Source organism: Cimex lectularius, unplaced genomic scaffold (genome assembly GCF_000648675.2).
Source record: "Cimex lectularius strain Harlan isolate CLEC.00 unplaced genomic scaffold, Clec_2.1 scaffold304, whole genome shotgun sequence".
Lineage (NCBI taxonomy): Eukaryota > Metazoa > Arthropoda > Insecta > Hemiptera > Cimicidae > Cimex > Cimex lectularius.
This window is the reverse complement of record NW_019392948.1, coordinates 254,161-264,622: the sequence shown is the minus strand read 5'-3', so window position 1 is coordinate 264,622 and position 10,462 is coordinate 254,161. Positions and strand designations below refer to the sequence as shown.

At 35.4% G+C, this 10,462-nt stretch overlaps 1 protein-coding gene across 1 annotated transcript in view; it reads right to left on the bottom strand.

Annotated features, from left to right (window-relative positions):
- Positions 1-8,880, bottom strand: part of LOC106669507 (ionotropic receptor 25a) — a 17,583-nt gene extending 8,703 nt beyond the window's left edge. The window contains exons 1-4 of the mRNA XM_014399034.2: positions 8,852-8,880; positions 8,306-8,421; positions 5,015-5,125; positions 4,747-4,953 (exon numbers count right to left, since the gene is read on the bottom strand). Coding sequence (XP_014254520.1) covers positions 4,747-4,953; positions 5,015-5,125; positions 8,306-8,375 — 388 coding nt within the window. The 5' untranslated portion in view covers positions 8,376-8,421; positions 8,852-8,880. The remainder of the gene's footprint in view (positions 1-4,746; positions 4,954-5,014; positions 5,126-8,305; positions 8,422-8,851) is intronic.
- Between the last annotated feature and the right edge of the window lie 1,582 nt (positions 8,881-10,462).

Genomic DNA, 10,462 nt, shown 5'->3' with positions numbered 1-10,462 from the left:
AGATTGGTTTGAGAAATTTGAAATTAAAAAATGTAAAATTGAACATGGTGATAAATGCATTAATAATATAACAGATTTTGATCTACCTCCCATTTTAAATATGTACATAAATAATATCAAACATCCAAATAATTAATCTAACCATTTTAATTGATATTATTTTTATAGTAATTTATAGTAATATTAAGTATTTATTATTCTAATATTTATTTGTGTTATAATTTCCGCGCTTCGCACGTTCAAATTGAGCGTCATTAAAAAAATCAGCTGATAATTAGAACGTCGCGTTGGCGGAGGTATCAGAGGTTCACTTTGGCAATTCATGTCGAGAGACGTGGTTGTAGAAGTCCTTCAACCTGATGATGAGCTAAAAGGCTCGAAATCCGGATCGTTGCAAAAACAACTTACTGTGAGTAGGAACTATCCTTTTAAAAAGTATAGAATCTACATTGGAAGTTACGATCAAACAGTATAATTATTAAAAGTGTTCATTCTTTTTCGTACCAGACTTGAAAGCTTATTTCGTTTCTCCATCGTAAACGGTTTTTGATTAGCGGATGAAAATACAAGAACAAACCTTCTGGTTCTAACGTTTTTCTTCATTATAAATTTCAAATTAATGCACTTGCTAGGAAGTTGCTGAAAGGAACGGGGTTTCTAAGTGCCAAAGGATCATAAGTAAAATTGGAAAGAAAAGAACAAAAGAAATATTAAGACTAAACAGTCAAGTTGTACTAACCAATTAATGACAAATGATTTGTTGTTGAAACAATTGATTTTACTTAGCATAAACACCGTCAAGGAAACAAGGATTACCCCAATCGAATAATCATTCGTCGGATATTTCAAGTTGGAGCTTGTAATCACTCCTCCTTTGTCTTAAAATGCATTTTCCATTTTTCAAAGAAAGTTAAGAATATTGTAGCCATCGACCCTGAAACCGCCAGACAGAAAAACTAGATGAAAGTAGTAAAGGTTTCCACTCGTCGCAAACCGCGACGGACGGGGTTTAGAATGTATACGTAATTTAATGTCACGGTGAAGAACTGAGTGGGAAGAATGAAGAACGGAGTTGGACTTTCTTTGACAAACGCAATTGTGCATCTTTCAAATGCATGGTCAGACCACCCTGAACGGTCACGGTTACAAGAAAGAAGAAGAAAGCAAAAAAAAAGGAAGTTGTTATAGATTGTCCTTGTAGAAACATTAGCAAATCCGTAGTCAAATATTCATCCTTAATTGACTTTTTGATTCTATAACTTCATTAAATTTACTCGACCAAACTTTTATTCCATCCTTCGATTTTTGTAATTGATTGTCTAAAAGCCATTGTCGACTCTGATTTGGACTTCAAACACCCAACATACCAAAATTGAACTCTTACGGTTTGTAAAAGTCCCAAGATAGCAGTCATGAAAGAAAATTTTGCTTCAAAATCAATAATTTATCGAGGAAAAATAAAATATGCAATTTCGAATTTGTATTTTTGCATTGGATCAAGGCAAACCAGAGGTTTATTAACATAAAAAAGCACGCCCCCTGTGCTTGTCGTACAACATTGAAATTTATTATAATTTTTTATTTTAAACTTGTTACTAATTAGCAATTACTGTTTTAGCTTTAAAAAAACAACAATTTGTCTGTATAAAGAGTTTAACATCACAATTAGCCCAGTATGATCGGCGCTACACATTGCACGCACAGAAAAATTTGTAGAAACAAGGAGAAATGAGGGATGCCTCGCCTTCCTTATAACCTTAAGGTCCCATTGTTTTCTTTAAAGCTTTTTTCGGTTAACGATTATTTATTCAAGGATGGCACACACCTTCGTATTTACTTCAATAAGACGCCAATGAAGAAAAGCACTGGTGATCGTGTGAAAGCGAACAGAGCTTTTATAATTTGTAGAAACAAGAAAAAATGGGGGATACCTCGCCTTCCTTATATATATATAAAGTGAAAGGTTTATGGGCCGACAAACAGATGAGGTCATCGCCGGCCCTCCGCGTGTATTACTTCTATTTCCTGTCTTTCTCGCGTATTTTGTATTGAACTGCAGCCATTTGAGCATTTCGATCTGGTTACTGAGTCTCTGCTTTTACTGGTATATTACGTCGTTATTTTAAAAAGCTAGCCTCTTGCTAGTACCTCAGGTTGTCAATTTAAGAATAGATACATAATGTATATTATATCGCCACAAACATAGAAGTCTGGTCACATTCACTCCCCCAGAGTACTCGATATTCCTCGGGGCGGGGTTGAACCCACTCCATTCGCGCTAATAACTTACTTTTACACTCCAGACGTCACACACTCACCCCAGAGTACTCGATATTCCTCGGGGCGGGGTAAATAACCCCTTCCTTTCATGCTTAAATTACATTCATTCCAACAGAGTAAAATATAAATCACATACAATACTAATATAAAAGTCTGGTCACATTCACTCCCCCAGAGAACTCGATATTCCTCGGGGCGGGGCCGAACCCACTCCATTCTCGCTAATAACTTACTTTTGCTCCCCACACATCACACACTCACCCCAGAGTACTCGATATTACTCGGGGCGGGGTTATACGCAACCCCTTCCGTTCACGCTAATAAATTACTTTTACTCTCCAGACGTCATACACTCACCCAGAGTCCTCGATATTCCTCGGGGCGGGGTTATAAGCAACCCCTTCCTTTCACGCAAATAAATTACATTCATCCTAATGTATTAAAATAAACACCCCACAAACACGTCACAAACACTTCAGACACAACACAAGCACAGCACAAACACACATAAACTATATACATTTGAAGATCCCTTTAGCCCTGAGGTCCCGGTACAGCCATTTGTGCCCGCTGCCGTGCCCCAAGACTACGCACAGGTCCGATGATATTCCAAAATATTGCCTATAAACGTCGAGCCTTCTACAATTGAAAAGGTGCTCGACTGTTACTCTATCTTTGCATAATGGCACCTTTGCGGTCGCTTTCCTGCTAGAAGGTGCCCGTGTGTAATCCTTGTATGACCTAAGCGTAGTCTTGTCAGTATGACCTTTTCCCTTTTTGACCCATTTTCCGTGAACCAGAGACCGACGTCTTTCTTAACCTGCCACAGTTTGGCAGGGTTATTCCTATTTTGCCGAGCCCAACGGTTTTTCCATTCTTCTTTTATTGTATTTGAAATTAATAACTTGAGATCCGCTGGGCGTATTTGTTTGGAAGCGTCGTGGGGTCCTCTGGCTGCTTCTTTGGCCGCCCTGTCTGCTGCTTCGTTCCCGGCTATCCCTATGTGGTGGCTTCCTTATAACCTTAAGGTCCCATTGTTTTATTTAACACTTTTTTCTGTTAACGATTATTTATTCAAGAATGGTACACACCTTCGTATTTACTTCGATAAGACGCCAATGAAGAAAAACACTGGTGATCGTGTGAAAGCAAACAGAGCTTTTATAATATAAAATATTATTTTCTTTATCTCTGGGAGCATAATTTTTAAAATTAGTAGATTTTTTAAATTCTTTGATATTAAAAAACCTTATTAACAATAAATAGTGTGTAAATATTTGCTTCAACCTACACTTATTAAATCCCTGGCTTAGATAAAAAGCTCGTTTCTAGGCAATGCTATATTTCTTTAAAAGATGACAGCCTGAAAACTACTAGGATGTGAAATTAGGCTAATAAGAAGTTCTTACTTCCAAACTGCAAATAACAACGTATTCATTTTTTTAAAATTATTATTATTATTATTATTATTATTATTATTATTACTCTTCTAGGCAAATCTTAGATTAACCGGTAAATCGATGCTCTGCAAAGACACATCATGCAACTAGCAATCTTGTTCTTGTTTAACGTCATACTTATTTAAACGAATTGATACCATTTGTAATTAAGAAAACTAAGCTTTATAATAATAAGCTTTACGAAGTCAATGTTATTTTACTAGATCGTTCGGGTTCGACACAGAGGAAATTCCTAGAAAAGAAAGTACCTTATTGCTTCAACCACCTTGTAACCTGCGGTCGAATTGTTTTTATGGTAACACATATTTGTTGTAGTTTGATCATTTCTCCGACCATTTTGGTCTGCTTATCCTTCTTACCATTTTGTTTTAACAAAATGTGTAAATATATATTCATCTTTGTTGATGAATATTTCCCCAGGCACTGTAGCCTACTGGCTTATTGTACCTTCCTGGTTCCCTAGTTCAGTCAATAGACTCAATCCTCCTTCTCAGACAGGTCATTGACTGTCGTTGCTACAATTTCATTCCCTGGATTTTTTGTATCCTAGGTTATGTCTCCATTGAGGCGTTGCTTCGCATTCGAAGATGATATGGGTGGCTGTTTCTTCCTTCCCATTGCATAATATGAAAATGGGATCATCGTTGAATATGCCCATGTTATGTTACTTCTCCGCATTTGGCCCTCAATTGCAGCTGTGAGTTTGCCAGTCTTGGTGAGGGTTGCTTTATGTTTATGTTGGGTTCATCTTTGTTAACCGTGAAAATGATTAATTATAGTTTCATAATCCTCATGACGGGAATACTCGAAAGCACAAAGGAAGAACGGCACATTCCAGTCATAACTTTAGAAATAGTTTAAACATAAGCAATTGAAATTTTTTCACATTTAATCATGATTTATATTTAAAAAAAAATTAAAAACGAGCACCATACATTCTGATCATCATTGTTATTGTTTGTTCTCAATAATTTGTTAAAAAAAACCTTTGATATTTTTGTCTTACCCGATTCCGTTTCGAATATAAAAGTCACTTCCTCGGCTTTCCTAACTTCAGTCAAAATGTTGTCGATAGCTCTTAAATAAGGAGTAAGGCCGTTTTCAATTTTAACATAACCCACTCCGGAAGGTTCGCAAATTGATTTCAACTCTTCAAATCCAGACCATGTCAAATCCACTACGGCCCAAACACCTTCGTTAAGAATCTCACACACTGGAAAGAAATTAAAATTAAAATATGTGTACGCATAATGCATATAAAATCACAAGGTTACCGTTTATTCTTGTGGTGTTTGTGTCCTCTGGGTCAACTATAATTTCTTTTTCTTCGATCAAACTATTGTCAAGTGAAGGCCAGTAAGTCACGTCATATTCTTTTAAAACCACTGTTAAAAGAAAGCCTATTAGTCTAGGTCATTATAATTTTGTTACAGCCAAAAATTTCGAGTTCTTGGCTTATCATTAATTTTTATATCCATATTTTATTTTTAAATTGTGGTTATAACATAAACAATAGGTAATATTAATAATGTTATTAATTGCAATAATGTGGCAATTTAAATTCCTCAGGATGCTTTAGGGCTATTTCCATATTTTCAGTTTGTTTTAACTATTTTTTTTGCGAGGGTTTGCAACAGCAGAGGTTATATCAGCCCTCGGGGTGGCGGTGTTTTTGAAAAAAAGCCCATTTGTAAGTATGTCGGGTTCGAATGCAGGGCCGCTGGATTCGAACCCGGGACCTTTACCTTACAGTGATGAGCGCCGTGTCAACGCCTAAGGGTGGATTTATACAGGCACGTAAAGGGAACGTAAAGAAAACGAGCCGAGCCAGTAACGAGTCGTTGGAAACTTTGATTTCTTGCTTTTCAATGGAAGTGTTTATACAAAGACGATGCCCGTGCGATTCCCGGCAGATTCCCACTCAGTTGTCGTCGCCAACGATTCTGCTGAGGTTGTGGTTCAGTACTCGTCAGTGTTCTGTTGAAAGAATTCGTTCGTTTGTTCAGGTAATCAATGCAAAAGTAGATGGACGAACATTAGAGATCATTTTCGAAGATATATCCAAAAGCGGACAGGCTGCTGAAAACAACACCAAAAAATAAAATATGAAGATCAATTGAAGTTTCTATTGTCCTATTCAAATGACAGAGACACACTAACAAATGTTCCAGTGCAAGAAACATCAGCACTAACTGAACAAATAGAGGCAATGGAAGAAACATCCTCAGAAGAGCCTAATGATGCTGAAACCAACCAACCCCAAAACTCATCATCGGGAGGATATTCCGAGGTCGCAGCAAAGTGGGAAGAACTCGTTCCAAACGTCTCGTCTCAGTACTCCCAAAACTGTTTCAATACAAATTCAACATCAACAAACGTAGCAAGCATGAATAACAACAGTCCAGATAGAGATTCACTTTGGTCGTCTTGTCACTGTGATCAACCTTTCATCGTACAACCCGCAGCTGCAGATAACTCTCTTCGTGAATATTTCAACAAGTATCCCTAGTTACATTAATTTTAAATAAGTGTTGTAGAACTCATACTATTACCAGAACGGATAATGTGACATAAAATATTCAAAAATGTTTTGACATTAGACTTTTATTTCTACCTTAGACACACAGTTAAACGTTCCTTTGCAGTTATAGACTCCTTCCAGTTTGTGTTTTGTTTTTCGATGAGCGGTTTTTGTTGAGAAGCAATTCAAATGTTGAGCTATTCATCCTAAAATATTTAAAAAATTGCGATCGTGTGGAATTAATTGTTTGAAGGTTTAAATTCCGTGCGTTCTGCGGAGTTTCCATGCTGGGTGGACACTCCACATTTTCTTCGTTTTCTTCGTAGGAGTCCGTTTCGCCTCATCCTCCAACAAAACTGCTATAGTAGCCAAATTTTCAATCGAAAAAATGGAACTGCGACATGCTTGCAACAACGCAACTTGATCACAACTGAACAAAGTATGGCAATTCATGTCACGGCCACTTTACGTACATGCATAAATACAAGCCTCCAAAACACAGACTCGGCTCGTTCTCTTCACGTCCCCTTCACGTGTCTGTATGTATAAATCAACCTTAAACCGTTGCGGCCACCGATGCCGCTAATTACTATTATAAACAAGTTTTATGTTTATATATATATATATATATATATATTATATTATGTTCAACCGAAAAAAAATATATCCCAATTTATTGTTTTCTGGTAGGTCCAAAATAAAAAGTTTAGTTTTGTTTTTACTGATAACCGATTTATATAAGATCAAATCTACACATGCATGTTTGAGAGCACACGCGTGGGCAGATCACTTATGCCTATCACTTATCCCAGTCCACTGGCAATTCCAGCTTTTGTAAGTTACATAAATTGCCCTGAGAATCACCCACCCCGGGTGCTGTCTGTCAGATGTCTGTATTATCGGACCAGCCGCTGAGGTTGGGCTCCACGTGTTACGAACAGCTAGGTCATTTCAGCCCCAACGCAATCAATTCTTATGAGTTCAGAAATTTGACCATCCCAAACCTAGACATCGATGTCATATGGTAGGTAAGCTTGCAAGTATTATCTACGCTTCTAAGCAGATTGTAAGACGACTGAATAATGCCAAACCGTTTGAATTAGTTCTTACGAAATTGATCAGCTAGTTCAACTACGATACTAAAAATATGTGGTGTTGAGGGGCCGTTAGTTAATGATTATTCGGAGATCGAGAGATGCGGTCTGGTGTGACGTAGGTTTTAGAAAAACATTTTCTTTCTCGGCCTAACGTTTCGATCTTTATTGAGATCATCTTCAGGGCTCAAAGTGTTTGTTTTCCGTGTAGATGTGTCGTTCTTGTGTGTGTTGAGAGTGCCAGTGAGATACAGTACACCGAAAACAAACACTTTGAGTGAGTGCAAATACTTTGATTGAGTCTAAAATTTTGAGCATTGTATAAATTCACTTTTTTTCACATATTACATATATTTGTATAATTTAAACCATGTTTCTAAATCCCAGACCCTGAAGATGATCTCAATAAAGATCGAAACGTTGGCACGATAAAGAAAATGTTTTTCTAAAACCTACGTCACACCAGACCGCATCTCATGATCTCCGAATAATGATTAACTAATGGTTACCAAACACCACACACGAATTTTTTAAGCCCAAAAACCCATTTGTAGTATGCTGGATTCAAACCCGGGACCTTTACCTTACAGTGATGAGTGCATAAACCGTTGCGGCCACCGACNTGAAGATGATCTCAATAAAGATCGAAACGTTGGCACGATAAAGAAAATGTTTTTCTAAAACCTACGTCACACCAGACCGCATCTCACGATCTCCAAATAATTACTAAAAATATATTAAAAACACAAACATTCATCTTAAAGTACATAACTTCTTATAAAACATACTCTATACAACTTTATCAAGGCCACACCATTTTCTACAACCAAATAAATATTGTACATAATTTTTAGTAGAATAACAATTGATTTTATCGTTTTCAAAACATACAAAACGCATTGAAATAGTGTTTTTTTAAATTTTACACTAATTTTCAGAAGAACACTTACGAATTTTTACGGGTTCAGCTTGTATCATCATGATGACGTGAAGAAAGATATACTCCTTTATGTATCTCATGATTTCCGAAACAAATTCTTGTCAAAAAAAGTAAAAGCTGGATCGGCTAGATATTAAAAAAATATCATGAAACTATATTTAAAACTCAATAAAATCATAAATATATCATTTAATATTTTTAAACGTTAAAAAACACAAATTCGATAGATATTATTCTGGTATGACATAAATTCAACGAGTGTTAGTTATTAGCTGCACACTATTAGTCTTTATTTGGTTTATGTAAAGCAATATAATGTAATATTTAATCTTGATCTCTTTTGAAGAAAAATGGTTTTCTATTTATGTTTAGATTGTATATCTTTGAAAGAAATATGTTATTATCATTACCTAATAAAATTTTTTACTGTTGCTGTACAAAATTTTATTATGGACAATTAAAGTCTACTAAGTAATAAAAGTTAAACGAAACTTGGGCTCTACTAGTTTTTTTTAGGAGACATTCGTTTTGAAATTGTTACACACATAAATATTACCTTATTCTTTAAAACTTATATTTTAATTTTCATGTTTATTGTTCACAGAAAAATTGTTCACTGACACACGGTGTACGAAGATGTCCCGGAGGCCTAAATATTCTTTTTCAACTGGGAAAACGTTTCATGTCGCCTTGTGATTTCATCATGAATAATTGATAATGAGAATCAAAGCAAATGGTGCCATATGATTTTCAACGCTGGTTTTTTTATTGATTGCAAACCCTTTTTACGAAATTGAAGTCAATATAGCAACGTAATGATTAAATGAAGCCCCTTTTAAACATTTCTTGCGTATTTTGTTTGGTTTAATGATTAACGTTTTAAATCAAAACTTTTTTTAATGATCAATCATTGTGATTGAGGATTCTTTACTGTTTTCTGAAAAATGAAACTGGTTCAATCAAATCCTTTTTCAAACTCGACAAACATAGATTTAACATTATAAATCGTTTTCCAATAGTTGATAAAAATGGAGCCATTGTCTTGGAAGCCTTAGAAAACTTCACAACTTGCCATTGACTACCTTTTGTGTCTGGAAAACTCAATTTCCACCAACTATAGTCCCTTAATCAAGCCTCAGTATTTTTTTTTTTTGACGAAATTTAAAGAACGTGGAGCAATTGTAAATTTTATCTAAAGATCCTAGTAGAACCATTGAGAGCATCGGGAAAAACAAACGGAAATCCTAGTTTTTGCCACGATTTAATCAACCTTTCTTTAGAAGATTAACTGGCTTTTAAAGCGTTTAGTGCACTTTTTAAGAAGGAGGGATATTGCGTAATGCTATCCCCCTCGGAACCGTTTTTCCTCTGGCAATCTTCTTCCAAGCTTCCTGTCTTGAGCACCTTCAATTATGAGGACTTTGAGTGTGGTAATTACCTCTCTCTTTTTTTAATATTTTCACTCCCAATGACAAATTTTGATGTGGTACTTTCTTTCTTATATAATATTCTATTTCTGTCGATTTCCTTTTGATTTAAAAATTAATTATGGCCATTATTTATTATGACTTTTTTTAGACATCTTTATATATAATGAATTATATATTGATTTCTGTTTTTTAGGTTTTATTTTTTATTGTTATGATTGATTTTGGTTCTATGAGATCAGTAAAAGTCGAAGAAAGGGCCGGTCGTAAAAGAGAAAAACAACAGGCTTTAGACACTCATAAAAAATCAGGTAGGGGTATAAAAAAGCGTAGTATCTTGTAAAAATATTGCTAAGCTTATATTTTTTAAATCTCAATATATATGTAAAACTAATTTTAATCATTGTGATTAGTCAGCACTGTTTATATTGTACATTTTAAAAGTTAAGAGTTATTAAAGAAAAAAACTTAATTGTCTAATGAACAAAATTTTTCAGGCTCTTTGTCGATTTATGATCATGAGGATGGCAAGAAGTGTGGTGAAATGAAAAAGAGGAAAAAACAACTGTGCCCAGAAGGGTCGAGCAATAAAGGACATGAAGGATCGACCGATGTTGCTGACAAATCATCGAAACACCACAGCCAGGACAACTACGCCAAAGGATATAAAAAGAAGGACCGAAAGAAAAAAACCGGCTTTACCAAGGTGTGTTTTGTTATTGATACACTTGTTTTCTACA